This window comes from Aotus nancymaae, unplaced genomic scaffold (assembly GCF_030222135.1).
Source record: "Aotus nancymaae isolate 86718 unplaced genomic scaffold, 86718_ANA_hifiasm-v0.15.2.pri h1tg000036l, whole genome shotgun sequence".
Taxonomy (NCBI): domain Eukaryota; kingdom Metazoa; phylum Chordata; class Mammalia; order Primates; family Aotidae; genus Aotus; species Aotus nancymaae.
In genome coordinates this window covers 13,756,554-13,773,264 of record NW_026988450.1, presented here as the reverse complement: position 1 = coordinate 13,773,264, position 16,711 = coordinate 13,756,554, and the positions used below count along the sequence as shown (strand labels likewise).

Genomic DNA, 16,711 nt, shown 5'->3' with positions numbered 1-16,711 from the left:
CTATATTTTATAGTGTTTCTAAGCCTTTGTGGCTTAGGACATACTTTCTCTGGTATCTCAAATGTCTTTCCTTTGTTCTCTTCCTGATGATGTGGTATTTTTCACGATACCATACTATATGCTCTGAGGAGCCACTATATGCTCTGAGACCATACTATATGCTCTGAGCAGTCTCTATGTATAACTTGAGGCACAGCCCCTGCTTAAGTTTTCTGTATCTGTTTCACTTTATACAGGCCATTATCTGCATTTCTCACTTCTGTAATTATTTGCCTACCTTAGTCACTTATTAGAATGTAAGATCTCCTGGGAGATCAAATTTTATTCATCTCTGTATTCTTGTGGTCTGACTCACAGAAATCTCTCAATAATTGCTTCTTGAATGAGTGAATCAATTAATAAGTAAAAAATTAGTTATTTAAGCTTGTTTATTTTTGCTTTTTTATTAAGACAATATTTGAAAGACTCAAAAATAATATTAATCATAAAGTGAATTCATGTTTGCAGGTTAAGTGTTTAAGGGATTATAAGTCTAAAATTAAACAAAAATATGTTGCATCTGGACTATAAATGCTTTTGGATATGAACAGTTCAGTGACCTCAGAACAAGAGAAGATATGAGAGAAATACAGCCGATCAAATATTTCAATCACAGGAGTTAGCAACCTACCTAAAATATGGAAGGAATAAAGGATTCTGTCAGGCAATATGATTAAAAGAAGCAAATGGAATGTCAACAAAGTGTCTGTCAAACCATATGAAAAGATGTTAAAATGTTTTAAAGGGCTAACAAGCATTAAACCAATCAAAATGAGACTCTTAGTAGGAATAAAGTCTTCTGTGTATTCAAATCTAATGTCCTTTGAGTCCTGTAGTTGTGGGCTGCTAGATTAGTTAAATTTGAAAGGTATGGAATGAGATTTTCTCTTGTTCCAACAACTACTAAAGAAAAGCTCTTTAAATTCATTAGTAGTAAGCTATAGAATCTCCTTAGAATTTGAGTCTTGCTTCCCAGGGGAGAATTCCTGAACATATAGAAATCTTAAGTTGTTTGAGATGCTTACTTATTGGAGAAGTGTATTTCTAACACATGAAATTAACTATAGAGAAAACAAAATAAGCTAATCCCATATAGTGTTAATGCTATTTCAGAAAATACAGGTTAGGATTTTGTAATCATTGGGATGATCTGTGTCTACTTGGTATATAAATCTTTTTAGTTCTTAAGATAATCAGATGGATTGTATTAGATTTGATAGATTCACTCAGTAAAATCAATTCAAAATTTTAATTAATTGATTTTATATTGTGATTTTAGGTTGAAAAACATGACAATTTTTTATTAAATTTGTGTAATGCTAAAAACAACTTGAGATTTAATTTATAGATGAGCTTATTTTATTAGATTTGCTGGATTAGCTTAAAAACCAGTGAATGTTTTATTAGGACAAATATTTGAAAGATTTCAAAAAATGATAATTACAATGAATTCATGTTCAATGTTTAAGGAAATTTAAGTTATAAATGGAACAGATTATTTAAAGGAATGTAGACTATTGAATTTAAATAGGTCGAATAGTAATTGAGGTTTCAGTAGAATATTATTCAACCTTAAAAAGGACGAAATTCTGATACATGCTACAGTATGGATGAACCTTGAAAACCTTGTTGGATATTAAGTAAACCATACACAAAAGAACAAATATTGTGTAATTTCATTTACATGAGGTAGCTAGAATAGACAAATTCACAGAGATAAAAGGTAGGATAGAGGTTACTAGAGACTGGAGGGAGGAGAGGATGGAACGTTGTTGAATGGCTTCAGAGATTCTGTTTAGGATGAAGAAAACGTTCTGGAAATGGTAGTGATGGTGGTCGTACAACATTGTGAACATACCTAACGCCACTGAGTTATAACACTTAAAAATATTGAAATGGTTAATATTATGTATTTTGACACAATGAAAATAAACCCTCTTCTAATGTGCTCATTAACACCTACTAGATGTATAAGCAGAATACTAAAAGTTCTATATAGCATCCAGAGCGGGTGTGTCCAATTGTTTGGCTTCCCTGGGCCACATTGGAAGAAGACTTGTGTTGGGCCACACATAAAATACACTAACACTTATGATAGCTGATAAACCAAAAGAAAATCGCAAAACAATCTCATAAAGTTTTAAGAAAGTTTACAAATTTGTGTTGGGCTGCATTTAAAGTCATCCTGGGCTGCATGTGACTTGTGGCCTGTGGGTTAGATAAGCTTGATTTAGAGCTTAAAAAACAAACAAAAGAGGTTTTAAAAAATTTGTTGCTTTAAAAAAATTGTGTAATGATTTAAAACTCTGAGTAGATATAAATAGAATTTCTGGGCAGAGAAGCCTCCCTCATGAAAATGCACAAAGTCCTAGAGATGCTTTGGTCTTCACCTGTTTCTCTGCAATTTTTTTGTCTTAGGAGGAAAACACAGTCAGAATGACACCTTGGCTTTGACTTTAGGACTAGTAACTAAGAGTGTTTATTTTCCTTAAGTAAAAAAGAAATAGATTTAATTTACTTTTTCAAATAAGCATGTAGGTGAGTAAATAGCAAATGAGGCAAATATAGAGCAAAGGAGAAGAAAATACAACTCAGGTCCAACCTGTGTATTTTTTCTCATAATATGCAAAAACACAGTAATTTTTTAAAAAAATCTTTTACACAGAGCCCTCCCTCTCAATATGGAATTTACAGTGAAGTCTCTGGGAAAATCTGCCCTTTAATTCACTACTCTTTTGAGAGCCAGCAGGTCAGGGAAGCCCAGATCATCTCTTTGACCATTTGGTATGACGCTGCTTCAGAAGTCAAGCCCTTTGTTTGGCTGGAAGCCTTTCCAGGAAATGACTCCCTATGCGCTTACTAATCCTTCTGCCAGGAATGCTTTCCTGGCCTTTGCCTCCCAGCTCCTTTTCATCCTTAGGTTTCAATCTAAATGTCGTCTTCTCAAAGAGAGCTTCCCAGGCATGCTGCAGGCACTCCTGTGTTTGCTAAGTGCCTGATAGGCTGGACTCCTGACTCTTCCTTGAATAACAGAACTCCTGCCTGTTTCTACTCAGAGTCTCCTTGTCTGGGAAGGAGGCTTTCTCTGACAGACCCTCTCAGGTGCTCCTCAGTGTCTTATGCCTCAAAGGCACTTACCACCTGCTCCTCAAGTTATGGGGTCAACTTTCCTCTAAGCAACACTCAGCGATCCAGACCCCTTTGATACTGTGGCTCCGGCATTTGAAACGTGTGGCTTCTAAAGCTTCAGTGCTGGTCTACGTCCAGCAGGAAGAAAGTATAAGAGCATGAAGAATCACATGTGGAAGTTATTTAGGGGCCAGGACTGGAACCCACGTCTAGAATTCAATTTGATGGGGAACCTAACTGCCTGGAGGCTGGGATAGATGGTACAGGTGGGTGCTTGGGAGTAGAACAAACGAATGGACTTAGTGAATAGTCAGCCAGTCTCTGACACAAGCTTGTATATAGCTGTCACGGCATCACTGAAGGTGGCATTAAATGAATAAGGGTTGGGAAACAGGAGTTGTACAGTTGATTGAACTGTGACAAAGAAAGATGTCCTCAGAAGATACCACTAAATTTAATATAGATTTTCTGTACTTACAATCAGAAAGAAAGAGAGAGAGAAAGAAAGAGAAAGAGACAGAGGGAGGGAGGGAGGGAGGGAGGAAGAGAGAGAGAAAGAGAAAGACCTGTTTCTTTTTTTTTTTGGAGACAGAGTTTCGTTTTTGTTAGCCAGGCTGGAGTGCAATGGCATGATCTCAGCTGACCGCAACCTCCGCCTCCTGGGTTCGAGCAATTCTCCTGCCTCAACCTCCTGAGTAGCTGGGACTACAGGTGCGTGCCACCATGCCCAGCTAATTTTTTATATTTTTAGTAGAGACGGGGTTTCACCATGTTGACCAGGATGGTCTCGATCTCTTGACTTCGTGATCCACCTGCCTTGGCCTCCCAAAGTGCTCAGATTACAGGCATGAACCACCGCGCCTGGCAGACCTGTTTCTTTCTATGAGGAATAGTGTGGATAAAATGGAAGTATTAGTTTGTTATAACTTAGATATAATTTGTAATTAATTTACTTTGTGTCTTTTACAATTTAGGAGAGACAAATGCTTTTACCAAATGTTCCCTATTTTTTTCATACTGACATTCAAGGCATATGAATACTCCCCAATATCTCCTTTAGGTGCCAGTTTCAAATATTGTTCCCAGAAAGAACACTAAATTATTATTTTTTTCTTAGTAAAGTACATGGTGTAGAGAACATGAAGATGAGTGTTCCTTATACACCCTTTATTGCTGGTTACTTGTATGATACCTCTTTTAAGGAATTGTAAAATCAGATATCCATTAAATCTTAAATAGTTGGTCCAAGACTATAGCTCTTAAAAATATTATATGCCATTTTGTTATTTAAAAGAATAACTACCTCTTCTATTGTCTGATCTTACTTTAAATGTTTCTGTTTTATTGGCTGGTCCTACTTAAAATGCTTTACTATAACAGTGTGAATGTTAACATAAGCTCTAACTATAATGGTTAGTTAATATTTTAAGGACTTAATGACAGATCATTATTCCAAAAGTAGCTTGAACAAGTTCTTCAAAACTGGTTACCTGTGTCTGCATCAGAAATATGCTTACTCTGCATTGGTATATTGAAAGTACTGAGGCATAATAGATGTACATAGTTTTGGGACATGTGATCATTTAATACATTTATATAATTTGTAAAGATCAAAGCAGTGTACTTGGGATATCCATCACTTAAATATTTGTCTTTATGGTAGAAACACTCAAAGTATTCTCATCTAGCTGTTTCACAAAGTACAATGGATATTGTAAATTATAGTCACCCTACTATTGAACACTAGGTATTAAAAATAATTTTTAATTGGTAAAATATGTGCTGTTTAAGAGATGGGATTTTCTGGAAATCCAGGAGAGAAAGTTTTCAAGGAAGGAGAAGTCAATAGCAGCCAAAGCTGTCAATCATGATAAGATCCAAGGCAACTTGACAATTAGGAGGTCCCTTCTGGCCTCTGAGATAGCATCTTCAGTGATAACTCAGGAGGCATGAGAGTGAGTGGGAGGGGACTGAGGAAGGGAGTGCTGTCAGTCTCTGCCACTTTGCAGAAAAGTTGGGATGTGGAAGGAAGTAGCATGAGAGACAGGAAAGTTAAATTTATGCCAGATGGAGTCAAGGGTGAGTTCTTTTTTCTTTTTCTGGTTTATGTGACTTTGTTTATAAGCTGAAGGGAAAAGACCTAGTAGAGGAAGAAGCTGGGCAGAGGGAGTAAAGTTGTGGGGGAGACAGAAAGAAAAAAAATAATGAAGAGAGCAAGGTGCTCAAATAGGAGGGTGTGATGGACACAGAAGCCATGAAAGCCACAGGAGAGAGCGAAGCCTGCTTCTTCTGTCAGGAAGCTGATGATCATAAATGGATACAGACAGATCTGACAGAGAGCGAGCCTGGGAACTTGAGGAAATCATGCCCACTGCTTTTATTTTTTGTGTCACAAAGTCTTAGTAATCGAGTTTTAATGCTAAGGGTGCAGGGCAGAGGAGGAGAAAGCTGCCGGGAGTCACATGGCCTCTTTGGGCCTCAATGGTTCATTTAAAAAATGAGGATAGAAACTCTAAGTTCTCTAAAATGAGGGTAGGATGCTCTGCAGCACCGACAGCTCAAATAATGAACTTTAGGGGACCTGGAGAAACATTGATCATCACACCTTAAAATCACCCCCACCCGAAAGCACCATTTATAGAACTGCAGTGTTAGAGCTACAAGGTGACTTGCAGATACCCAAAGAAGTGATGTGATTTAGCAATGGTCACAGAGCTAGATACTGGCAGTTAGGACCACCATCACTGAAGTCATTTCTGACTTCCGGTTTCAAGCAGAAATGTAGAACTCTTGCTGGGGTGCATGGGGTGCAGGAGTTGTCTGCTTGCTGGTCTCAAGTTTTTGGCCAAACAGGCCACACTTTCTCTCCAGAAAATTTCCAGATGATATAAATGCATAATATAGGGCCATGCCTTTTCTCTGGAAAATTGTTAAGTATATAAGTGCACAAATACCTTATCATGAATCAATCTTTTTTTTTTTTTTTTTTCTGTAGTACAGGGAATGGGAAGTTTAAATTTTCTTAGGGAGTGAGGAAAAAGGTATGAGAAATAATGTGAAGACAAGCACCTTCTACACTGTGTATTTTGTAGAACTTTATTTCCTATGATGTTCCATACACTGAAGCAGGTTCTGAGATCCTAGGGTAGATAAGCCATGATCTCCACCTTTTCTGAGTGGGGGATGCAATTAATTAACAAGTAAGTTGGGTGCAGGTTCAGAGACACACTCAGGGTGTACTGAGGCATGGGGAAGAGGGTACTTGTGAGAAGAATGTTAAAGACCATGTAGGAATCTTTAGTTATTTGAAGGGAGATGCTATAGTCTGAATGTTTATTTCCCTTCCCACTCCCACCAATTTATTTGTTGAAACCTAATCTCCAACGTGACGGTGTTAGTAGGTGAGGCCTTTGGGAAGTGATTAGGTCACTCATGAATGGGTTAGTGCCCTTATAAAGGAGACCTCAGAGAGCTGCCTTGCCAGATTCCACATGTGAGAGCACAGGAAGAAGATAGTCATTTATGAACAGAGAAGCAGATCCTCACCAGACACCAAGTCTGCTGGTACCTTGATCTTAAACTTTTCAGCACAGAACTCTGTGAAATAACTTCCTGTTATTTATAAGCTACCCAGCCTATGGCATTCTCTTATAGCAGGCCAGAAGAACTAAGATGGGAGATGAAGATATCTCATCTGGTGACTGATTGGGTGTGGACAGTAAGGGAAGAGTCAGGGAATACAAGGAATATGCCCAAACTTTTCAGCTGATGTGAAGAGCTGTCATTTACATAAACGGAGATAGAGACTAGAAAAGGAAGAACCTTCTCCCTGATCTCTGCCAATGGAAACCCTAAGCATCTTACTGAGTCCATTTTGTTCATGCATTGACTCATTCATTTAATATTCATTCACTGAAAATTGTATAGGGTTCTCATTAAGTTAGGAAAGGGGGTCAGCCCTGGCGAATATCATGACTTTAAAAAATTACAGTTGTGTTAAATGATGCCAAGGAAAAAGCACAGTGTGCAGTTAAAGCATCTCGCAATTTATCATCAGTATCTTAAGCTAACCCAGAGAGGATGGGAGGGAAGTGGTCAAATTTGGCAAGAGACAGTTAAGCTAAAATCTCAAGGGCATATATACATTAGTGGGTCAACAGAGGGAGGAGGCCTCTCTCAAAAGTCCGGGTGTAAAAGCGCTTGGTGGATTCAGGAAAACAAATGTGGCTGGAGGTGCGTAAGGGAGGAGAGTAGGATTTATCGCTGTAGGTGGTTCCTAGTCAGGCTAAATTATAATCAGGAGTCCTGGCTGAAGGAGATAGGTAATCATCTAGGTTCTACTTCACTGTGAGTTTAGTGCTAACCTTGGATCTGCTTCTGGTGAGAGGGGAGATCCCCTTGCCTCCTTCACTTTTACCTCTTCCTCCCTCTTCCAAATGGGAAGGAGAGTGAAGAAGGAAAAATAAAATATAAAATACCGAAGAGCTGGGAAAATGACTCCCTCTTTAGTTCCTAGCATCTCTGCTATCTGTTAACCTTGAAAGAGTTGCAAATAAATGCTATCTCTGCCAGCTGGAGCCTGACACTAGTTCATGTCCCATGTCTCCACAGACCAGGCTCCCTCCTGGAAACACCTCTGCCAATAAACAGCTTGTTTCTTTTGTCTTGTCTCTGTAAGGCCCCCTCCCTTGCTGGTCCCCGCTCACACTGCATATGAATTAGCAAATCAATGAAGCCAAAAGATTGTAAGGTTGGACGTCCAGCAAATGGACAATGACATAGTTCAGCCTGTTTCCCCTTTAGCATTGTAAGCCTATAAAAGGGGAGAGAAGCTGCAGCTTGAGGAGCTTGGTGAATGAGGCTGTAGACCCCCCACAGCTCCTGACCGAATAAAAAGCCACTTCCTTCCACAGTTTGGGTGTTCGAGCCATTTGTTCCCTGCTGCTCCTGCTACACTGGTATAGGGGCTTCTCTATCTTTCCCCTGTGGGGAGTCCCCACTTGGTTTGTTGGTTTGGGTATTTGAGTGCTTATGATATTTCTTGAGAGAGAATCTGTATCAAAAACCTATTTAAGAGCTGGAATCTTGTCATCCAACCAGAGCACTGTAGCTGGGATCCTGTTCTGTGCTGCCTGAACTTCCCATGTGTGGGGTGGTCTAAGTTACCACCCTGCTGGTCCCCACTCTTTGACAGCAACTCTGTCCCCTTCAGCATATGTTGCAGATGAGTTTACTCCTAAACGCCTGCCTTATTCTGTGAGTGCATCCCTTTCAAGTAAGTCCCTGTTTTCTCAGGGATGTCTTGTCCAGGACTTTACAAAATCAAGCTCTTGTTCTGACGTGGTACAGTGGAGGTTTATTTTATCTCCTATATCTTGGCTTTCAAAATTACTAAAACTGTATCTAATTGTATCAAAAATGTAGGACTTCTACTTGCCTCACATACATATTTGCAAGTGCCTTGGACATATCACTAAATTCAAAACATAAAGCAGTATCATTTCATCAAATTTTAGAACCTTTGGGTTTTGAAAATGACTGTAAAACTGAGTTGTTGGGCCCAGAAAATTTATTTAACAATATATACTCAACAAATATTTATTTCTCTCATGTTTTTTTGAGACAAGGTCTTACTCTGTCACCCAGTCTGGAGTGCAGTGGCAGCATCTCAGCTCACTGAAACCTGGGGCCTCCATCCCACCAACCCTCACCCCCCATCCTGAGCTCAAGTGATCCTCCCACCTCAGCCTCCCTAGTAGCTAAGACCACAGGTGAACACCACCATGCCTGGCTATGTTTTTGTATTTTTGGTAGAGATCGGGTCTCACCATGTTGCCCAGGCTGCCCTTGAATTCCTGAGCTCAAGAGAGTTGCCTGCCTCGGTCTTGCAAAGTGCTGGGATTACAGGCTTGAGCCGTCATACCCGGTCAACAAATATTTCTTTATTGAATTCTACATGCAAGGCATTTCTAAACTACAGGGTTACAGTGGGGAGCAAAACAAAGATTCTACCCTCATAGATCTGTGCTAGTGGCAGGATTAACTAGTCATTGTGTAGCTATTCGGCAGAGCCATCTCAGCAAATTAGGAAAATGTTTCAGGAACTAAATCTGGGCTCTAGTGAGGCTGATGGAGAAAGATTAACCTTTAGGACAGTTACATGCAACCAACTAGATAGTTATCAAAAAAGAAAATTATGCACTATGAGAATGAGTACATTCTTAATGGCTTATTAGGCAAACATGGTTGCTTCTTTGAAATGTTTACTGTGACTTCAGGATCGCCCTTACCTAGCCTTGCACATTTCTCCATTTTTGACTCACAACATTCTCCTCTCCTCTCACCTTCAAATACCCATACACTGCTAGGGGTGCTAAACAATGAGCTGGTTTTCTGCTCTGAAGATCTTCCAGGCCTCTGTTTATTCCTTCCCCTGGTGTCTAGCCTTGTGATCATTTTACTTCTCTGAGGCTTCCATACATTATAAGGGGGAAAGGAAATTCATAAATTAACATTCAAACTAGTCTTTTTTTCCTACCATTAGTTTCTTTCATAAATTCTTAGGTGAAGATAGGATTTAAAAAAATTTCTACATACACTATTGCTATGGAAATATCACTTCATTTTCTCAGAAAGAATTCATGGGCAGACAGGTGAATACATGAACATTAGCCAGCAGGAAGCTTCAAGGACAGTAGAGTGATGAAATGTTTTTCTGGTAGTTATGCTTCCTTCCAATAAAAAGTTCCCCAAAAGTATAACAGCAAGGGTCAAATGCTTATATAAATAACTATTTAGAGCTTTTTAATGTAAAATATTGAATCCATATCTGAGGGGTTCATATCCTTTTTAAAAACTGCTAGGGTTTTCAATATACTTCTCTCTCTCATCATTCAACATATTCAAGCCAGACTAGCCTTTGTGAGCCCAAATAAATGTGCTAGCTGCAATTTGCAGCCTAATATTAGAAGGAGTAATGCTAGCAACAGACCCTCTGAAAAAGCCTGGCACTATTTATACAAGCAAAATACTATTTTTCAGCATGTTTTGCCTTATCTCCATACTTCTCTAATTAAAAACATTCTTTCTAGAAAGTGTAACAAGGTAGTAACAAATCCACAAGTTCATTTTCAGCAAAGGATTCCCAAACAAGATGTTGACAGATTTTTATCATTATTATTCCAGAGATCTAGTCTTATGAAAGTGTTCATGGAGATTGATAGATAGATGTATATAAAAGTAATGAAAAATGGAAGAAAGAGATATAACTAGGCTTTTTTATTAGAATGAATGATGGAAAGCACTGACCCCACCTAGCACTCTGCCTTTTGTGAGCTTTTTATTTCATTGTCTTTGACCTGCAATCATAATCTTGATAAGAAATAGTTAATAAAAGAGACTGAGAGGTAACTAAGAAGATGGGTGGCTAGAAATAAATGTTTTCTCAATTATTTATTACCCTTCGGAAATATCTGTCTGAAATGTTGGTCCCATATATCCACTTTAACAGTGCGGAGGAGGGAAGTGGTAGCTGTTATTAATTTTTAAGGCTGGCTGGCAGCTTTCAGTTCAAGAACAAGGCTTAACTTTGTGTTTTGAATAATGCAGAAATTTTCATTAGTTAGAATCAAAATTATAAATGATATATTGCCTGCCAAAAAATTGACATTATATTTGAAGTTCTCTTTTAGAATAAGCTTTCCAGAAGTGCACTTAGACAAATTGGTAAGCTACCAGTATTGTTTACTTATTTCATGTATAAGTTTTGGAAAAACCATTCAAAGAACATGTCTTCCTGACTTGAGGGTTGGTAATGTCGTATCCAAGTGGCAGTTCCTTATTGCACCTAAAAGCTAAGTGTTGGCACAAATAGTAATTACTAGTGTATGAGATCATTGGAATTGGTTTCAGATATTACTTTTTGCTCACATCTGCCTTCTGAAGACCCTGGGACAATTTAATTACCTCTGCACTTTTGATTCCTAATTCTTTCAATAAAAAATATAAAATTACCCTCAATTGAGAACTATCAGACTAAAACATTTGTAACTGCTTTCCATTGTCATCTCTCTTCCAGCAGATTATCATGTTAAGTTAGTCTTGGGCATATATACTCATATATACTTTGTTTTGAGCACCCAAGGCTCGTTTTGACTAGAAGTCAATTTGAATTTATGACAACACAAGTACTATGTCCAAATGTCTCTCGGTAACGTAATGTATGGCTCTAATAACAAACAGTAGAATTAAACCACTAATAGAATAGTCTCCTAGCAGCTGCTTCAATCCCAGTTTGAAGGGCATTGAAATAGCTGATTCAGAGATTTCTATAGAGAAACTTAAGCTAATTAAGGACATCAAAGTCAATGGAATGACAATATCTGCCAGTGAGCAATACAATTTATATACATTGAAAAGAAGGCTAAAAGAAGGTTAAAAAAAAGTATCCATTTAGATGAGTCTTTTATTTTGCATGCCATTTTGCATTTCCCAGCTTCGCTTAAATCACAAGTCTCACAGAAAAGACTTTCATATATTTATCACACTAGATAATAGAAGACTATTGATTAATCTGCCTTTTCTCCCGCAGTAAGGTGCAACTGAACACTGGTGTCTTTTCAGAGTCTTTGACCAGTTCAGTGTGGAGGAAAAGAAAGAGGACTGTTTTTGGTGGTTGTTGTTTGATAACTACTCAAAAGTGGTTACTGCTTTATAAGAGATTCAGGTGGTACTTATCAATTTATTAATTTTTTTTGAATTTACTCAGCTCAAAGTCCAATAACTTCTAGGTTGAAATTCTAGTTAATATTGTTCACACTCAACCAACCATTTTTGGCTGTGCAGCCTGTCTTAGCTGTGGGTTGGAAACATGCTGCTCTTCTTCTGTGTATTAACTTCATCAGGTTGTAGAACTACTAAAAAACTCCTAAACTTAGGTTTTTTGAAGTTAACCTCAAAGTGAAAGTGTGGTCATTAGAACTGCACTTGTCAAGTGACAGAAACTTTTTGTCTTATGTAGCATTAAAAAAGCAAACAAACAAAAACCCGAGTAAGCATTAAAGACATGATGCAATTTGTCTGCATGTTTTCACTGCCTGATACGTTAAACCTCAGGGTCTGAGATTTAGTCAAATAAATTGAGATAGACCCCATTAGAGTCTGGATTCCAATTCAAATATCATGTACCAACCATCTATTTGATGGGAAGCATTCATCAGACCCCTTTGAGACTGTGTTCTGGAAGGAAGTTTTAATGGCTAGCTACTTTGCTTTATCTTGGTGCAAATTCAAACAGTGACTGCAATGCAGTCTCTTGTTTGGTAAGGTGTGATTTCTTTATCTAAAATAATTTATTTTTTAAAAGTAAATTAAAATTTTCTTTGATATTACATGAATCCCTAATAGAGTTGTACCAGGAAGTGCCTTATACATTAGCAGGGGCTCAGTGAAGGCCGTTTGTTGACTTACGTTGCTAAAGCTCTATCATATAACTTCAGGTCATAATATTAATATATATTTTTTCTTTGGGTGTTCTGCTAAAACATGATTTAGCTTTTAGACATTCCATTCATTTTTTAAGCACCTCTTGTAGTTCTCTTTTGCATCTCACCTGGAAGGTTGTAAGTTTTTGTTTTCGTCATTGCATTTTATATAGTTTATATACATATAGATTTTTTCTAATGTAATGTATTATGTCTTGATATCATTACTGTTACTTAGACTTCAAAATTTTGCCACCAGCATATGTAAAATTGGTAATAGATAAAGCAACCATTGATTGCCTGGTTGGCATAATGGTTAGGTGTCTGATGAAAAGTTGCTAAGATACGATATGACGGCAGCCCTTGAGCTTCTGAGTCTCTGTGCGAGCTCTCACAAATTGAGAGTTTCAATATGTAGCGTCACCTTATTTGTGTGCGGTTCAGTCTGTCAACTTTTGACTGTAACTTTAGTATGCTGATTTCAATCATTGTAGACTCCAAATATAAAAGATTTCATAGCCATGTAATGATTAGTTTTGGAAGCTGTATCTCATTCAAAAGGATCCCACAGGGAGAGAGAGAACAGTACTTACATGTGTCTTCTTCTTCCATGGAAATACTGATCACATAACAGGCACACACAAAACCCACCAACTGCAAAAAAGAAAAAATGGGTACCTTAAGAATCGATTCCAAGTTTCCATAATTGAAGAGCCAATATAATCTAATAAAGATAAAAATTTATGAGCAACTTTTAAGAATTTGCAGTAGGAAAAACTCTTTTAAAATGATAGCTGTGGTTTTAAGAGTCTTTTCATTTCTATGTAGCCTTACTAGCTTTCTAAAAAGTACACAGAAATGGGGGAAAACCAATTTTTAGGTATTTCACTTAGATTTTGATTTGGGGCTTGCAGTTCTTATATGTTATAGTCAGCAAAGATTAAGAAATCCATTTTAAAGTTCTAATTTTTTTTTCTGACGGTTGAGCATTTTGTACTAGCACTCATTAACTATAACTATTTTAATATTTAAAAGCTACAGAGAGAATCAAAATATGTTGTGTGTATAGTACTTCTTTTTTTTTTTTGAGACGGAGTTTCACTCTTATTACCCAGGCTGGAGTGCAATGGCGTGATCTCTGCTCACTGCAACCTCCGCCTCCTGGGTTCAAGCAATTCTCCTGCCTCAGCCTCCCGAGTAACTGGGACTACAGGCACGCGCCACCATGCCCAGCTAATTTTTTGTATTTTTAGTAGAGACGGGGTTTCACCATGTTGACCAGGATGGTCTTGATCTCTTGACCCCGTGATCCACCCGCCTCGGCCTCCCAAAGTGCTGGGATTATAGGCGTGAGCCACCGCGCCCGGCCACATGTTGTGTATAAATTAAATACCAATCATCTACTTAATTATTTAAAATGCTCTAGGAATGTAAATCATATTTAGATACTAAATTGCTTTGTTAATCATATCACAAGAAAACAAATTAACTTATTGGTGATTTGGTAGTGTTAAAATAGAAGAGATAATTTATACTTTTAATACTAGTAGTTCAAAGAATAAATGCAGGTGTAGAATTTAACCTCTGAATTTATGATGCTAAGAGGACGATTTTTATTTCATGGAGCCAAAGACACTGCAATTCCTAGAGGACAAAATTGTCAATGAATCTAGTCTAGTCTAAAAATACTTACTATAAGCACTTTGATAGGTATGAAAAATAGATACTTGATAGTTGTTAGTTTCTCTTCTTGCCTTTGTCAACATTTGTTTCCACCCTTTACTCCCATTATAAAATAACAGTGGGAAAATAAACTTTTCCTCGTAGTCCTAGTGTCAAAGGCTGATGTTTCCAATGCAGAGAACAAGATATCTGGGGCTTTTGACTACCCATGTGAATTAGGACCCTGAGCTTGTAATCCTTCTCTAGAATGTCTAAATAAAGCCCAAGAAGCTCTGAGGGGGTGAGAGGTTAGGGAAAAGGTTAGCGTGAGGTCTTAGGAGAAGGGCTTCCAGAGAAATCTGCCAGGGTGATGATGGCTTTTCCCACCCAGCAGGCACCTCATCTCACCTCAAGCCAAGTGAGGGGGTGCTTCAGAAAGCACTCGGGGAGTTTAACATTTCTTACATTTTGGGAAACATGGGGGCTTGGCACCTGACTCACGCTTGAAAGAGTCAAAAGGCAAGAGGCTGTGTCTAGAGGGGCTTTTGGTTATAGTGTGTGGAGACAGGATTGGGCAGGATTGGCAGGGCAGGATGTGTATGTGGGCCCTTAGTCTGGGGTTAAGGCCTCTGGAGAGAGTTTCCTGTGCTGTTCTGGAGTTGGAGCCACCGCAGAGGACTTCTTGGCAGGGCTAGGTGACCTCAGGATGATGGTACCTTGGCTATAGAAGGCAAGTAGGGGTGCAAAGTGGCAAAACATGGAGGCTGATCATCCAAGAAACAGGTAGGGATCCCATAGGAGAGGCAGGGTGGATTCTGAAGAACCCCTAAAGACACCCCACAAGAAGAAGCATCAGCATGTGGGAGATGTCACACCCAGAGAGTATCCCTGCCAGATTACAATGGAGCCCTTCATGCTAACACCTTGTTCCCTACTTTTCTCCCATCGTTTCTCCTTCTACTTCATCCCTACAATAAAGCAGTGAGAGAAGTGGCGTGAGAAGAGGAGGAAGCAGTGCCGTGTTTCTTCCCCTCTGCAAGTCTGCAAGTTGAAATCAGACCCAAGCTCAGGAGGAGTTTTTAAGTGGATGAGAATTTTCAACGACCTGGACTAGGTATTTAATATCTCTGAGGGACTAAGACAGCTGTAAGGTCTGCTTGAAATATGAGCCAAAGGATGAGCTAGAACAAAGCCATAATGTGTACTTGAAGGGGCAGTGAGAGAACAAACAAAATTGCCTTTTGGCTGTATTCTACCAACCCATTCAGTAAACCAGTTACACAGAGAAGCAGGAAATGGCCCCTAATCCCATCACTAATAACTTTACAATAGATTTCCTTCCAATCTTTCTCTCTTGTAGTTGCTACATATCACTTACACTCTTAGGACTCTAGTACTCTTCATAAGCTTGATTATTAATGACTACATAAATTTGTATCATTTAAATATATTGCAATGTATTAAGGTAATGTTCTATTATTGAAAGTTGTTTTCAAGTTATAAATAATATTATGAAAAATATTAATGCTTTTCCTAAATTTTCAATGATCTGATTCTCAGAGGTAAAATTATTATTGCAGAAGTGCCACTGAATATTTTTATGACTTTTTTTTACACATTATTGGTTTTCAGAAAATTTGTATCATCTATCCTACCACAGCAGTGACTGATGATGCTTGCTTTTCCATATCCATAGAATAGTTCCACTTAAAAATGCATGCCAAGAAAATAAACAAAATGACATTTCTTCAGTTATTCATTTTTACAATAGTTTTCTTTCATCTGACAGATTTTCATATTTTATTAGCCATTTATGTTTTTTATTTTGTGAATTATCTCAAAAGTTCTTTGCCCATTTATTAACTTGATATTATTTTCGTTAATTTATATGAGGTCTTATGGGGGAAAGCCTTTGCTATATTTGTTGCAAAGTTTTGTTTCTTTATGTTAGCCTGTGCTAGTGATGGTTTCATAATGTCAGGAGATTTTCTTACTAAACCGTATGTTAGAAGGCATCTGCCAACAAACAACTTTCTAGTTCTCGGTGGGTTCTCCTTTAGGGGTATGTGTGTATACGTGTATACCTGCAGGCATACATATTTGTAAATCAAGGCCTCTCTTGCATTAGTTTTCTGTTGCTGCTGTAAGAGATTGATGCAAACTTAGTGGCTTAAAACAACACAAATCTTACAGTTCTGAAGGTCAGATGTCTGAAATGGGCCTTACAAGGCTAAAATCAAGGTGTCAGTGGGCTGTACTCCTGCAAGATCTAGCAGACTCTGTTTCCTTGCCTTTTTCAGCTTCTAGAGGATGCCTGCATTCCTTAGCTTATGGTCTTGTCCTCCATCTTAAAGGCCAGCACCATTGGGCTGATTCCGTCTTAAGCTGTCATCTCTTTG

The 16,711-nt window shown here is 38.2% G+C and overlaps 1 protein-coding gene across 1 annotated transcript in view; it reads right to left on the bottom strand.

Moving 5' to 3' along the window:
* NKAIN3 (sodium/potassium transporting ATPase interacting 3) overlaps positions 1 to 16,711 on the bottom strand; it is a 621,971-nt gene that overhangs the window by 14,230 nt on the left and 591,030 nt on the right. Inside the window, exon 5 of the mRNA XM_064384233.1 lies at positions 13,244 to 13,304. Within this exon, the coding sequence (XP_064240303.1) occupies positions 13,244 to 13,304 (61 nt within the window). The remainder of the gene's footprint in view (positions 1 to 13,243; positions 13,305 to 16,711) is intronic.